Source organism: Carlito syrichta, unplaced genomic scaffold, assembly GCF_000164805.1.
Source record: "Carlito syrichta isolate Samal-C Ts95f unplaced genomic scaffold, Tarsius_syrichta-2.0.1 Scaffold303965, whole genome shotgun sequence".
In the NCBI taxonomy this organism is placed as follows: domain Eukaryota; kingdom Metazoa; phylum Chordata; class Mammalia; order Primates; family Tarsiidae; genus Carlito; species Carlito syrichta.
In genome coordinates, this window is record NW_007248061.1 from 198,494 (window position 1) to 208,950 (window position 10,457).

At 37.8% G+C, this 10,457-nt stretch overlaps 1 protein-coding gene across 1 annotated transcript in view; it reads left to right on the forward strand.

The window, feature by feature from the left end:
* Positions 1 to 10,457, forward strand: part of RYR2 (ryanodine receptor 2) — a gene marked incomplete at its 3' end in the record, with an annotated part of 448,211 nt that overhangs the window by 188,277 nt on the left and 249,477 nt on the right. The window contains exons 15-16 of the mRNA XM_008059232.1: positions 3,020 to 3,203; positions 5,258 to 5,393. Coding sequence (XP_008057423.1) covers positions 3,020 to 3,203; positions 5,258 to 5,393 — 320 coding nt within the window. The remainder of the gene's footprint in view (positions 1 to 3,019; positions 3,204 to 5,257; positions 5,394 to 10,457) is intronic.

Below are 10,457 nucleotides of genomic sequence, written 5' to 3' on the forward strand. Positions count from 1 at the left end.
GAGACCAGCCTGGGCAACTTGGCGAGACCTCGTCTCTACAATAAATAAAAACTTAGCCAGGCATAATAGCACACACCTATAGTTCCGTATACTTGAAAGACTGGATGGAGGAATCGCTGGAGCCCAGCAGACTGATGTTGGGGTGGCCATGAGTGTCCTACTGCACTCTAGCCTGGGTGATGGAATAAGATTCCAACTCAAAAACAAACAAACAAACAAAAAAACTCAATAACTTGACTATATTTGTACCTTAGTATTTTTCAGAGTAAATTATTTTTTGCTATTGATTTTATTAATGCTACTTTATTTAACATATATTGAGATTCATTTAAAAAATCTATACTCAGACCGCTCTTTTTACCTTTTAGAGTGAAAGTCAAAGATCATTTAACCATTTGGGCTTTTCTTATGTGGTTTAGTTTCTGTAACCCCAGTGTCTCTTTCTCCTGGGTCAGGGTTGTGGTGGGGCGTGTGTGTGTGTGCGTGCGTGTGTGTGTGTTGTGTGTAAGGAAGGATGTTCTATTCTTTTGGCCTGTGTGTGTGAGATATATAGAGATAGTATCTCTATCTCTATCTGTCAATCTGTCAATCTAGCTAGTCTTTTTTGAAAATTATGTTAATAAATATATTCTTGAAGTAAATGAGAGAAGGGAGAAACCTGTATGTGTTAGGTAGTAAAATAGTTTAATCTTAAAAATGTAGAACTGGATATCATAGCTTTAATTTTTGCTGCATGATAGTGTAATTCTACCACTTTTGGTTTTCTGAATTATTTTTCCTCATTTTTTGTCCTTGATGAATTAAGATTATAAGCACCTTTGCTTCAGGTGAAAGCTCTAAAACATTGCAGAATTAATAATTTTAGAATTTTGGATAGCATTTGTTCTGACAAGAGCCATCCCCTAGAAAGTAATTAAATGGTTATGTTGCTGATGGCAGATGAGTTTATTTCAACTTAATAGTCTAAAATCTGGCATTTACTAATGTTTTCTTTAGATGTGAAAAAGTAGATATACCTGATCACTTTTGAATTTCATTTGCTTTAGTTTGATGACAGTTGAGTTTGAACTTGTTATATATTTATTTATGATTTCACTGATTTAATGGAATAAAATGTTTTTAAAAAACTGCACTGACCAGGCTCGGTGGCTCAGCCTGTAATCCCAGCACTTTGGGAGGCCAAGGAGAGTGGATTGCCTGAGCCCACTGGTTCAAGACCAGCCCAGGCAACTTGGCAAGACCACGTCTCTACAATAAATAAATAAATTAGCCAGGCATGGTAGCACACACCTGTAGTTCTGGCTACTTGGAAGGCTGAGGTAGAATGCTTGCTGGAGCCCAGCTGGTCGATGCTAGGGTGGCTGTGAGTATGCTACTGCACTTCCACCTGGGCAACAGAGTAAGACTCCAACTAAAAAAAAAAAAATAATTCACTGCATATGCACTTTCATTTTGAAAGGGGAGAAATAATTTTCTCCTGAAAAGTCACTTTGTTTTCTTTTGGAGCATAGAAAAACAGAGAAGATGAAACTAGGGAATAGATGAACTCTGTTGATATAGTTGATATGGAACTTCAGGCACAAACTTTAGAATAATTGAACAGTTTTGCTGTGCTGTTTCTATAGTTTGATAAAACTGACGTCACATGTTCTAAAATGTTTAAAAATCTTAATGTAAATTATACATTTTAAGTATGTCTTGAACACTGTAAAGTTAAAAGGTAAGCTAATTCTCATTAATTAGAATTTTATTGTTTTCTTAATGTAATTTTTAATATAGTCAAAAAATTAGACAGAAAAATTTTCTTGGGATAAAGTGTTGCCATACATTTTTGTTGATACAGAGAGCAGGAGTGGAGATTTTTGTGCACAATTTTGTCATGACTAATGAGAATATTATTATATCAAGTACAGTAGATGTATTCTCCCATTCTTTTATGATGTCTGATGCCTTTTTTTAAAACAAACTTTCTATTTTGAAATAATTTTGATTTACAGACATAAAGTTTTTTTCAGACACATTCAAAGCTATATGTTTTAAAACTGAGAATCTCAAACTCAACAAATTAACATATTTACATGCTTGTTATTTATTTTTCTTCAAAGCCTAGAAAATACATAATGATGTTATTTCATGATCTAATTTTTGTTTGTTTTTGTTTTGTTTTGTTTTTGAGTTCGAATTTCACTCCATCACCCAGGCTAGAGTGCAGTAACATACTCATGGTCACCCCACCATCACGCTGGGCTCAGGCAATCTTTCCGCCTCAGCCTTCCAAGTAGCCGGAACTATAGGTGTGCACTACCATGCCCGGCCAATTTTTTGATTTATTGTAGAGAGTAGGTCTCGCCAAGTCTCCCAGGCTGGTCTTGAACCTGAACCCATGGGCCCAGGCAGTCCTCTCACCTCGGCCTCCCAAGGTTGAGCCACCGTTCCTGGTCCATAATCTAATTTTTAAACGCATCTCTTCCAGGTAATGGAAAAACACTTAATATGTTGTTTACTGATTAATAAACACATATTTTAAATTAATATCATTAGAGTATTTTTTTTTAATTGTCAGGGATGAGACCAAATGGAAACTAGGATCCACTGATAGCAAAACTTAAGAATCCCTGCTTTTAAAATAAACAACAAGCAAATGTCAGGATTATGAATCTGGGAAGATGCAGTCTTAAACCTTAAAGTACATAGTGCTTTCAAGTGAGCATCAGTTAGTTTCTAAATATTTAGACTGCTGATTTTGTAGGCATGTGTCCTTTAACCTATCAGGTTTTGCTCTAGATGAGTGGCTCTTAATACTGTTTTTAATAGCATAACATTATATTACCTGGCATGATATACAATTTATGATTTGAATTTATTCATTATTGCTACCTGAGAAAAAAAGAGGTCCTTTCTCATATGTCCCTTTTACAGCGCTATAGGGAGAGGGAGTAATGCTGTGAAATCATCTGTAAGTGGAAAAGCAATAAAAGTGTAAATCACTGACATTGAAAATGTTTGGAATTTATTTTAGAGGCCTTGATGCTCTGAGCAAGAAAGCAAAGGCTTCCACAGTAGATCTGCCTATAGAGTCCGTAAGTCTGAGTCTGAGGGATCTGATTGGCTATTTCCACCCCCCTGATGAGCATTTAGAACATGAAGACAAACAGAACAGACTACGTGCCCTGAAGAATCGGCAAAATCTCTTCCAGGAAGAGGTAAATTTCTATCAATGCTCACTTCTTTGCTCTTGTTCTCTTAGCAAAGCAACTTGGTGGGGAAAATTCTCCTTCTCTTGAATGTTCTTGTATTTTGAGGTATGGAGGAGAAGGTATACTTCTGAACAGAGGAAACAGGCCTTGGAGGAATCTGGATGTTATTTTTGTTTCTTTATCTATGAATATTAATTTTTAAAAATGAAGTTGTTTTTTTTTGCCGGGTGCTGTGTTTCAAGCCTGTAATCCTAGCATTTTGGAGGCTGAGGTGAGAGATTGCCTGAGCTCAGGAGTTTGAGACCAGCCTGGGCAACTTGGTAAGACCTTGTATCTATGATAAATCAAAAATAAGCCAGGCGGGCTGGTACATGCCTGTAGTTCCAGCTAGTTGGAAGGCTGAGGCAGAAGGATCGCCTGAGCCCAGCAAGTTGAGGCTGCGGTGGCTGTGAGCATGCCACTGCAGTTCAGTCTGGGCAACGGAGTGAGACTCTGACTAAAAAAAAAAAAAAAGAAGTTTTTCATTTCCCTGGCAAGAGACATCTACTGTTTCCTCGGTCCTCACTCTGGCCATGTGAAAGCACTATAGTTCTCTTCATGTTGATTACATCAATACAGAATCTTAAAAGTATCTGAGTGAACACAGGCTTTAGAAAGCATCAGGGTTCTCAAGTTCTTGGGGCCTTTTTGGAAATGATTCTGGGTCCACGGGGAGCTTCGCCTTGGGGATGGCAGCTGCCCAGGAGAGGGCCACCCGCTGATGCTGATCTCTGGGCACCCTAGTTGGACAGAACAACTCCACTATTTTCTTTTGCATATGCGGTATTACATTTCCATGTGTGATTTCATTTCACCAAAAGCTCTATTGCTAAAAAGAGCTCAAGTGTCGTAATTTAAAACAGAATAAATGAAGGACCAAAAAATGTGTCTAATGGCTTAATGCTAGCGTTGGAAATAGTACCATATATTCAAGAGATTCAGTGGGTGACTACCAGGGTTGATGAGATAAATCAGGCTAGCTCAGCAAGGGATCCCATTCTTCTCAGTGCACCATGGGTAGGGAAGAAAAAACTTTATAAAACTATCTAGGAAAAAAGACTGGGGGGCTTTGCTGAGTTCCCATAATCCCTAAATCTGTGTTCTAGTTTTAAAGCTGTTTTCTAACATCCCGTCAGAAGCCCTCAAATTGACATTAATCTTTGAGGACTTTCTCACTTTTTATACACAAGAAATGACCTGTCTGGAAACCATAATGGCATTAAAGCAAAGGAAATGTCAACATAAACTTACATCGACAGCATGGAATAGTTTATTGAGAGCTATTCTTCTCATGTATGCCAAGTTGTTGGACTATTTACTATACTGCATTGATTTATTATCAGGAAGAAGTAAAAATAAATACTGGGCTGTGAGAACTTAAAATACTGATTTAGGATAGTTGTTTTTTTTTTTTTCTCAATCTGAATGAGGATTTAAAAATGTTCTTAGATCCACGTGAAATTCTCTGTGTGAAATGTGAATTTGATTAGTCAATGGTTTATAGCTCTTCCTTTCATTCACTTTACCTCATTTTGACAACCTAGATCTACCACTAAAATAAAAGTATAATACCAAATTTAGGCCATATCTTCTGAAGCTCGATAATGAATCAGTATTGATTTGTTTTAAATGTCTTTTCATGAGCTTTTCTTTATTTACTTTACTATATTTTTAATTTGGTGGTAATAATAATAATTATAATAAAACCTATCTAAGAATAAAGGTCTGTGCTTGTCCTTACTTAACAATAGAATAATTAACTATGAAGTAGGTATTTCTATATTGTTTTTCTACTCTTGTTTGAGAATGACACTCAGGATTAGAATCCTCTTGAACTATTTGAAAAATATTTTATGTAACATGCAGACGTGTTTCTTCCTGTCTTTCGAATGAGCGATCTGTTTCCTTTATGATTAATAGACATAGTTTAGGCTAGACTTATGTTAAAGAATCAGCTTAGCTTTTTAGTCTGTGAGGAGAATACCAGTTTCTGATTTTTTTTTTTTTCTTAAACCTTTCAGGGAATGATCAACCTCGTGCTGGAGTGCATAGATCGATTGCATGTCTATAGCAGCGCAGCGCACTTTGCTGATGTCGCTGGGCGAGAGGCAGGGGAATCTTGGAAGTCCATTCTGAATTCTCTGTATGAGTTGCTGGGTAAGAAGTGTGATTAAGTTCAAGACAACGGGGTTATGTCTGTTTAAAATGATCGTGTAATAGCTGCAGCAGTTTTATAACGTGCTTCCTAATTGAGACGTTTAATTTTTAATTTAGTTGGAGTAAGTCTAATGATGTTTAATATTGAAATCTATCTCTGAGTGAGAAAGGAAGCCAGAACGGTGATCCACCTTTGATTAATGGAGGGGAAAGTCATCAAGGGTGCATGGTACAGTTTATGTCTGCGAGGGGCCTCTGTGTGGGTATGTATTAAGTGTTTCCTTTTTGGTTCTGGTGTTAATTCCACTTCGTCGCAATTCACTCTTACTGGGAACTCTTCCAGTCTTTCTCTCTCTCCTTGCGTTGGCAACTACTAAGGCTGCTTGATGTTGGTTGAGTGGCAGTTATGACGTTCTAAACATGTTAACACCTCTGCATTCCTATGGGCTGTGTGCAAACATAGGTCCTCATTATTTTGGACCTGCAGTTGCTTCTACTTGTCTCCTGTCAAAAACGGTGACAAGTTTGAGACTTTACCCAATTTGCAAGCTAGCAAGTTAGCCTGCAATTAGGGTAAAGAGGAATCATTTATTAGTCAAAGCAATGGTTGTAGCCAGAATGTGAACATGTTTTGTGCCAATTCTCTGAGCCCCAGTTCTCACAGGACAGTGTGAAGGGGACAGATGGCAACTGCGCATGCAGTTGGTTGAGTTACAGGGTACAGGAAAGAAAATCAGAGCTTAAGGAGCCTGAGTCAGTTTTACTGGACAGAAAGCCTGCCTGCGTTGCTCTGGATGGAGACATCCCCTCCTTTCAAGGTGGCTGGCTGCAAACATCCTTGAAAAGACATCCTGAAACAAAGGTTTTCAGTGGCTCCTTTGCAACACTTGCAAAAACAGAGATCGTGAGGAGTTGTGGAGTGGTCTCTTTCTCTATTTTAGCCCTCACCTCTAAAATCTTAGATTCCTCCAGTAAGTTGTTACTACACATCTCTTCCCTGTTTAGAAAACTTTCATGTTTCCCCATGAAGAAGGTAGAGTTCACCTTATTTCACCTGATCTCTGAGACTCCGGGTAACCCTTCCAGCCTTGTATTTCCCCAGTCCCCTTACTTCCTCTCCTTACTTGAGCCACATTGTAGCTATCTGAACATCCTGAACACATTCACACCAGAGTATATTTTCATACTCTCACTTTTTCTGAAATTCCGTCAAATTTCTTCAAGACTCAGTTCACAGCTCATTGTCTTTAAAAATGACTCTTACGGGGGATGGGACTAATGGTAGTACACATCTGTCTGGGGACGGGGAGACACCTGTTATCAACCAGGGGGCACGAATGAAGCATATTTATATACCTAACCCTTAACTGTACCCCACAATATCATAATAAAAAATATTGATTAAAAAAAATTTTAAAAATAAAATGACCCTTGATATTTCTACCAACTTAAGTATAATTAAACCTGTATTGTAGCACTTACCATACTTCTTTAGTTATAGGTGTGATTCATTTCAAAGGCAAGAGTAGCACGTTACTGTTTTCTGTGTCTGTCATTTAATGTCTGGCACATAGTAGATTTTCAGTAAATGTGTGCTCATTAAATGACTGCGTCCTAATAGAATAGGAAAGTATACATAGGTATGGAAAACAGATAATGCAAAAAAAGTTTTTAAATATGAGAGAGGATATATTTTTAATGTGAAGAATAAAGAGTAAGCAAATTATTTAAAAATTCTTTATAATCTTATTGGACATCAGTCAAATTTATAGAGTCATAAAACAGCAAATAAAACTCATGTATCTATTAGAATTTTTAACATGTTTTCCTTAGGCAGATTATTTGATGTCATTAAAATTAAGCAATTGAGTGCTTTCAGACTAAGGGGTAACATGTGGCTAGCATTTCTTCAAATAAGACCGGGGCATTGAGGCTTTATAGGAATTTGGATTTATTATTTTACCCACAACAATCATCAAGAGAAGGCTTTTGTGACTCCAAAAGTCTGAAAACTGCATTTCTCTGCAAATGTGGAAGTTATGAACACTAAATTTCTGAATGTAGTAGAGACTGAAGTGTAGTAGTGTTTTTGACATCATGGTGTAACTTCTTGACTTGGTATGACACCACGTGAATTTGTTGGGCAAACTAGATGTGTTAGGTAAAGAGTTGCTTATAGCTGCGGCAAAACAATGACACCCTGTCACTTACACACACAAAAAGAAAATTAGCTGGGCACAGTGGCTTGCACTTATAGTCTCAGCTACTCACAAAGCTAAGGTGGGAGGATCACTTGAGCCTAGGAGTTTCTAGAGCATTATGGACAACATAGTGGAATCCTGTCTCTAAAAGAAGAAAACAAGAGTTGTATAATTCATTGGTGTTTGAGGGTAGAAAGGGTTATGTGCAGCAAGAACATTGTTCTAGGTAAATCTAGATAATATGCATCTTCCTTATATTTTCATGTCAATTCCTTTCATAGTCTTTCTTGGTCCCTTCAACAGGTTATGTATTCATGAATTGCAAAAATGAGCAAGGATTAAAATGATTTCTTAAATAATCATAGAAAAAGTCAGTTTCTGCCAAGTGTTAACTGTATCTTTCTGAGTGACTTTTTCTCAAGGTTATACTCCCTTTAATTCTACAAAGTTATTTGGGGATTAAGTTTGATTATTTGGAAGGAGCATAGATGTTCTCTACAAAATGCTGGGGACTTGGTGGGTGTGAGCACAGTTCCTCCTTGTAGTTTTGTGGTTTTTATTGAAACATGGCTAGAGATGTGATTTTAGAATGGTTTACCTGGCTGGGTGCTAATGGCTCATGCCTGTAATCCTAGCACTTTGGGAGGCACAAGTGGAAGGATTACTTGAGCCCAGGAGTTCGAGGCTGCGGTGAGCTATGATCATGCCACTGCACTCCAACTTGAGTGACAGAGTAAGACCTTGTCTCTAAAAGAAAAAGAAAAAGATATATCTTTACATATATATATAAATTATTTACCTATTTAAATAGAACAGGAAAGAGCAGTTGTTGTAGGTGGAATGATGTTTCTACTGGGATATGGTCAATTGGAAATGATGGAATATCCAAATTCAAACTGACTTTAATATCAGAGGGGAATTTATTGGTTTGCACAACTGGCAGCCTACCAGTGGGTTTGACTTAATGGTGCTGTCTTACCTCCAGAACCAGTTTCTTTATGTCTCTGCTCTGCCTCCCTGAGTTCCTCTTCTTCCAGTGTTGGCTTCTGTTTATAGCCCCAGCTGGCTGCTGTCAGTTCCCTGTGCTGCTAATTCTCTGACATGAACAGGTTGAAGGAGGGCTTCTGAAGTCATATCCTGAGAAAAATCATGCTATTTCCCAGAGCCCCCAAAGAAACTATTCCTCACATCTTATTAGCCCCAACTGCGTCTGTGGCCATTCCAGCAAGGGGAGGGGAATTTTACCAACACTAGCTTTGACAGGGACTCACTCCAGAAACTTGAGTCAAGCCCTTTGGCCACCTGGTTCCCATACAGGAAATGACTGTCATAGGCAATGCTGGCCAAGAACTGAAGTGTCTAGCACAAATGTTAAATCATACGATTTACTTATCCAAATAGTTTTATGAAATGAATTATTGTATCAGAATACTTTTATTCACTCCCTAGCATGTTGCTTAAACAGAGTAGGCACTCAATAAACATTTATTTAAATTATTTCAACAAATATATTACAGCAATCCCCATTGATTTTTCTATAGTAGGGTGGATTTGGCCATCAATTCACTTTATTAAAAACTAGTAGACCTATTTTTCCTCTTCCGTTAGATCCTCTTGAAACACAAGAATCTAACCTTTCATCCATAGGCAACAACCTCTGAGAAAATGACCCTCCTCCTTACCAGTCACTGTTCAGAACTTCAGCTCTGCTACTTGTGGGATTTTGGACAGATTTCTAAATTTGTGCTCAATTTCCTCATCTGAAAAGCGGAAGAAATAGCAATGCTTATTTATTTAGGGTGAGAATGTTGAGACACTTAGAAAAATGCCAGGCACATAGGAAGTAATACCTATTATTATTATTACAAATATTAGCTATAAAATGACAATAATCATTCCCCTCATAGGGTTGTTGGATGGCTTAAATGAGGTAATGGATACAAAACGTTTAGTATCGTATATGGATTGTTCTTCTTATCATGATTCTACTTCTTTTTTTATACTTGTCATCCTTTTCCTTTTTAACATAGTAAAACTTTCTTCTCCCACCTCTACTTTCACTTTTCTTGTTGTTGTCCTTCAAATATGTCTTAGAAATTTCACTTGGACCTTGTGTCAGTCTGCTATAAAGAAATACCTGAGGCTGAGTAATTTATGAAGAAAGAGGTTTATTTTGGCTGACAATTGTGGCAAAAGATGAAAAGGGGGCAGGCTTGCCACATCACAAGAGCAGAAGCAAGAGAGAGAAGGGAGGTGCCAGGCTCTTTTAAACAACCAACTCTCATGTGAATGAACAGAGCTAGGAGCTCATTACCTTGAGGACAGCATGAGCTATTAATGAGGACTCCGCACCTATGATACAAACACCGTTCAATGGGCCCCATCTCCAACACTGGAGATCACATTTCAACTCGAGATTTGGAGGGGACAAACATCCAAACTATATCAGACCTGTTGAACATAACAAGGAACGTTCTGGATTAGCCGATTGAAGGAAGACATAGAATCATTGTAGATATACACAGGCTTTTGGTTTCCTCATCAGAAAATGGGGGAAGGAAAATTATTGTGACCTACGGACTGAAAATTTTATATTCTATTATTCTACCCATTTGTATCCTTAGCATCTGACATACAGCTAAATACCTAAGATCTCAACGGTACTTAGATACTGTAAGATTTCTAGTTAATCTGCCTTACTGCTTTCCACAGAGGTTGCGCTAGTTTACACTCCCACCAACAGTGTACAAGTGTTCCCTTTTCACCACATCCTCTCCAGCATCTGTTAAAAGCTCTAAATATCGACCTCCCATATGGCCCTGCAATCCCCCTACTGGGAATATACCCTGAAGAACTCAAATCA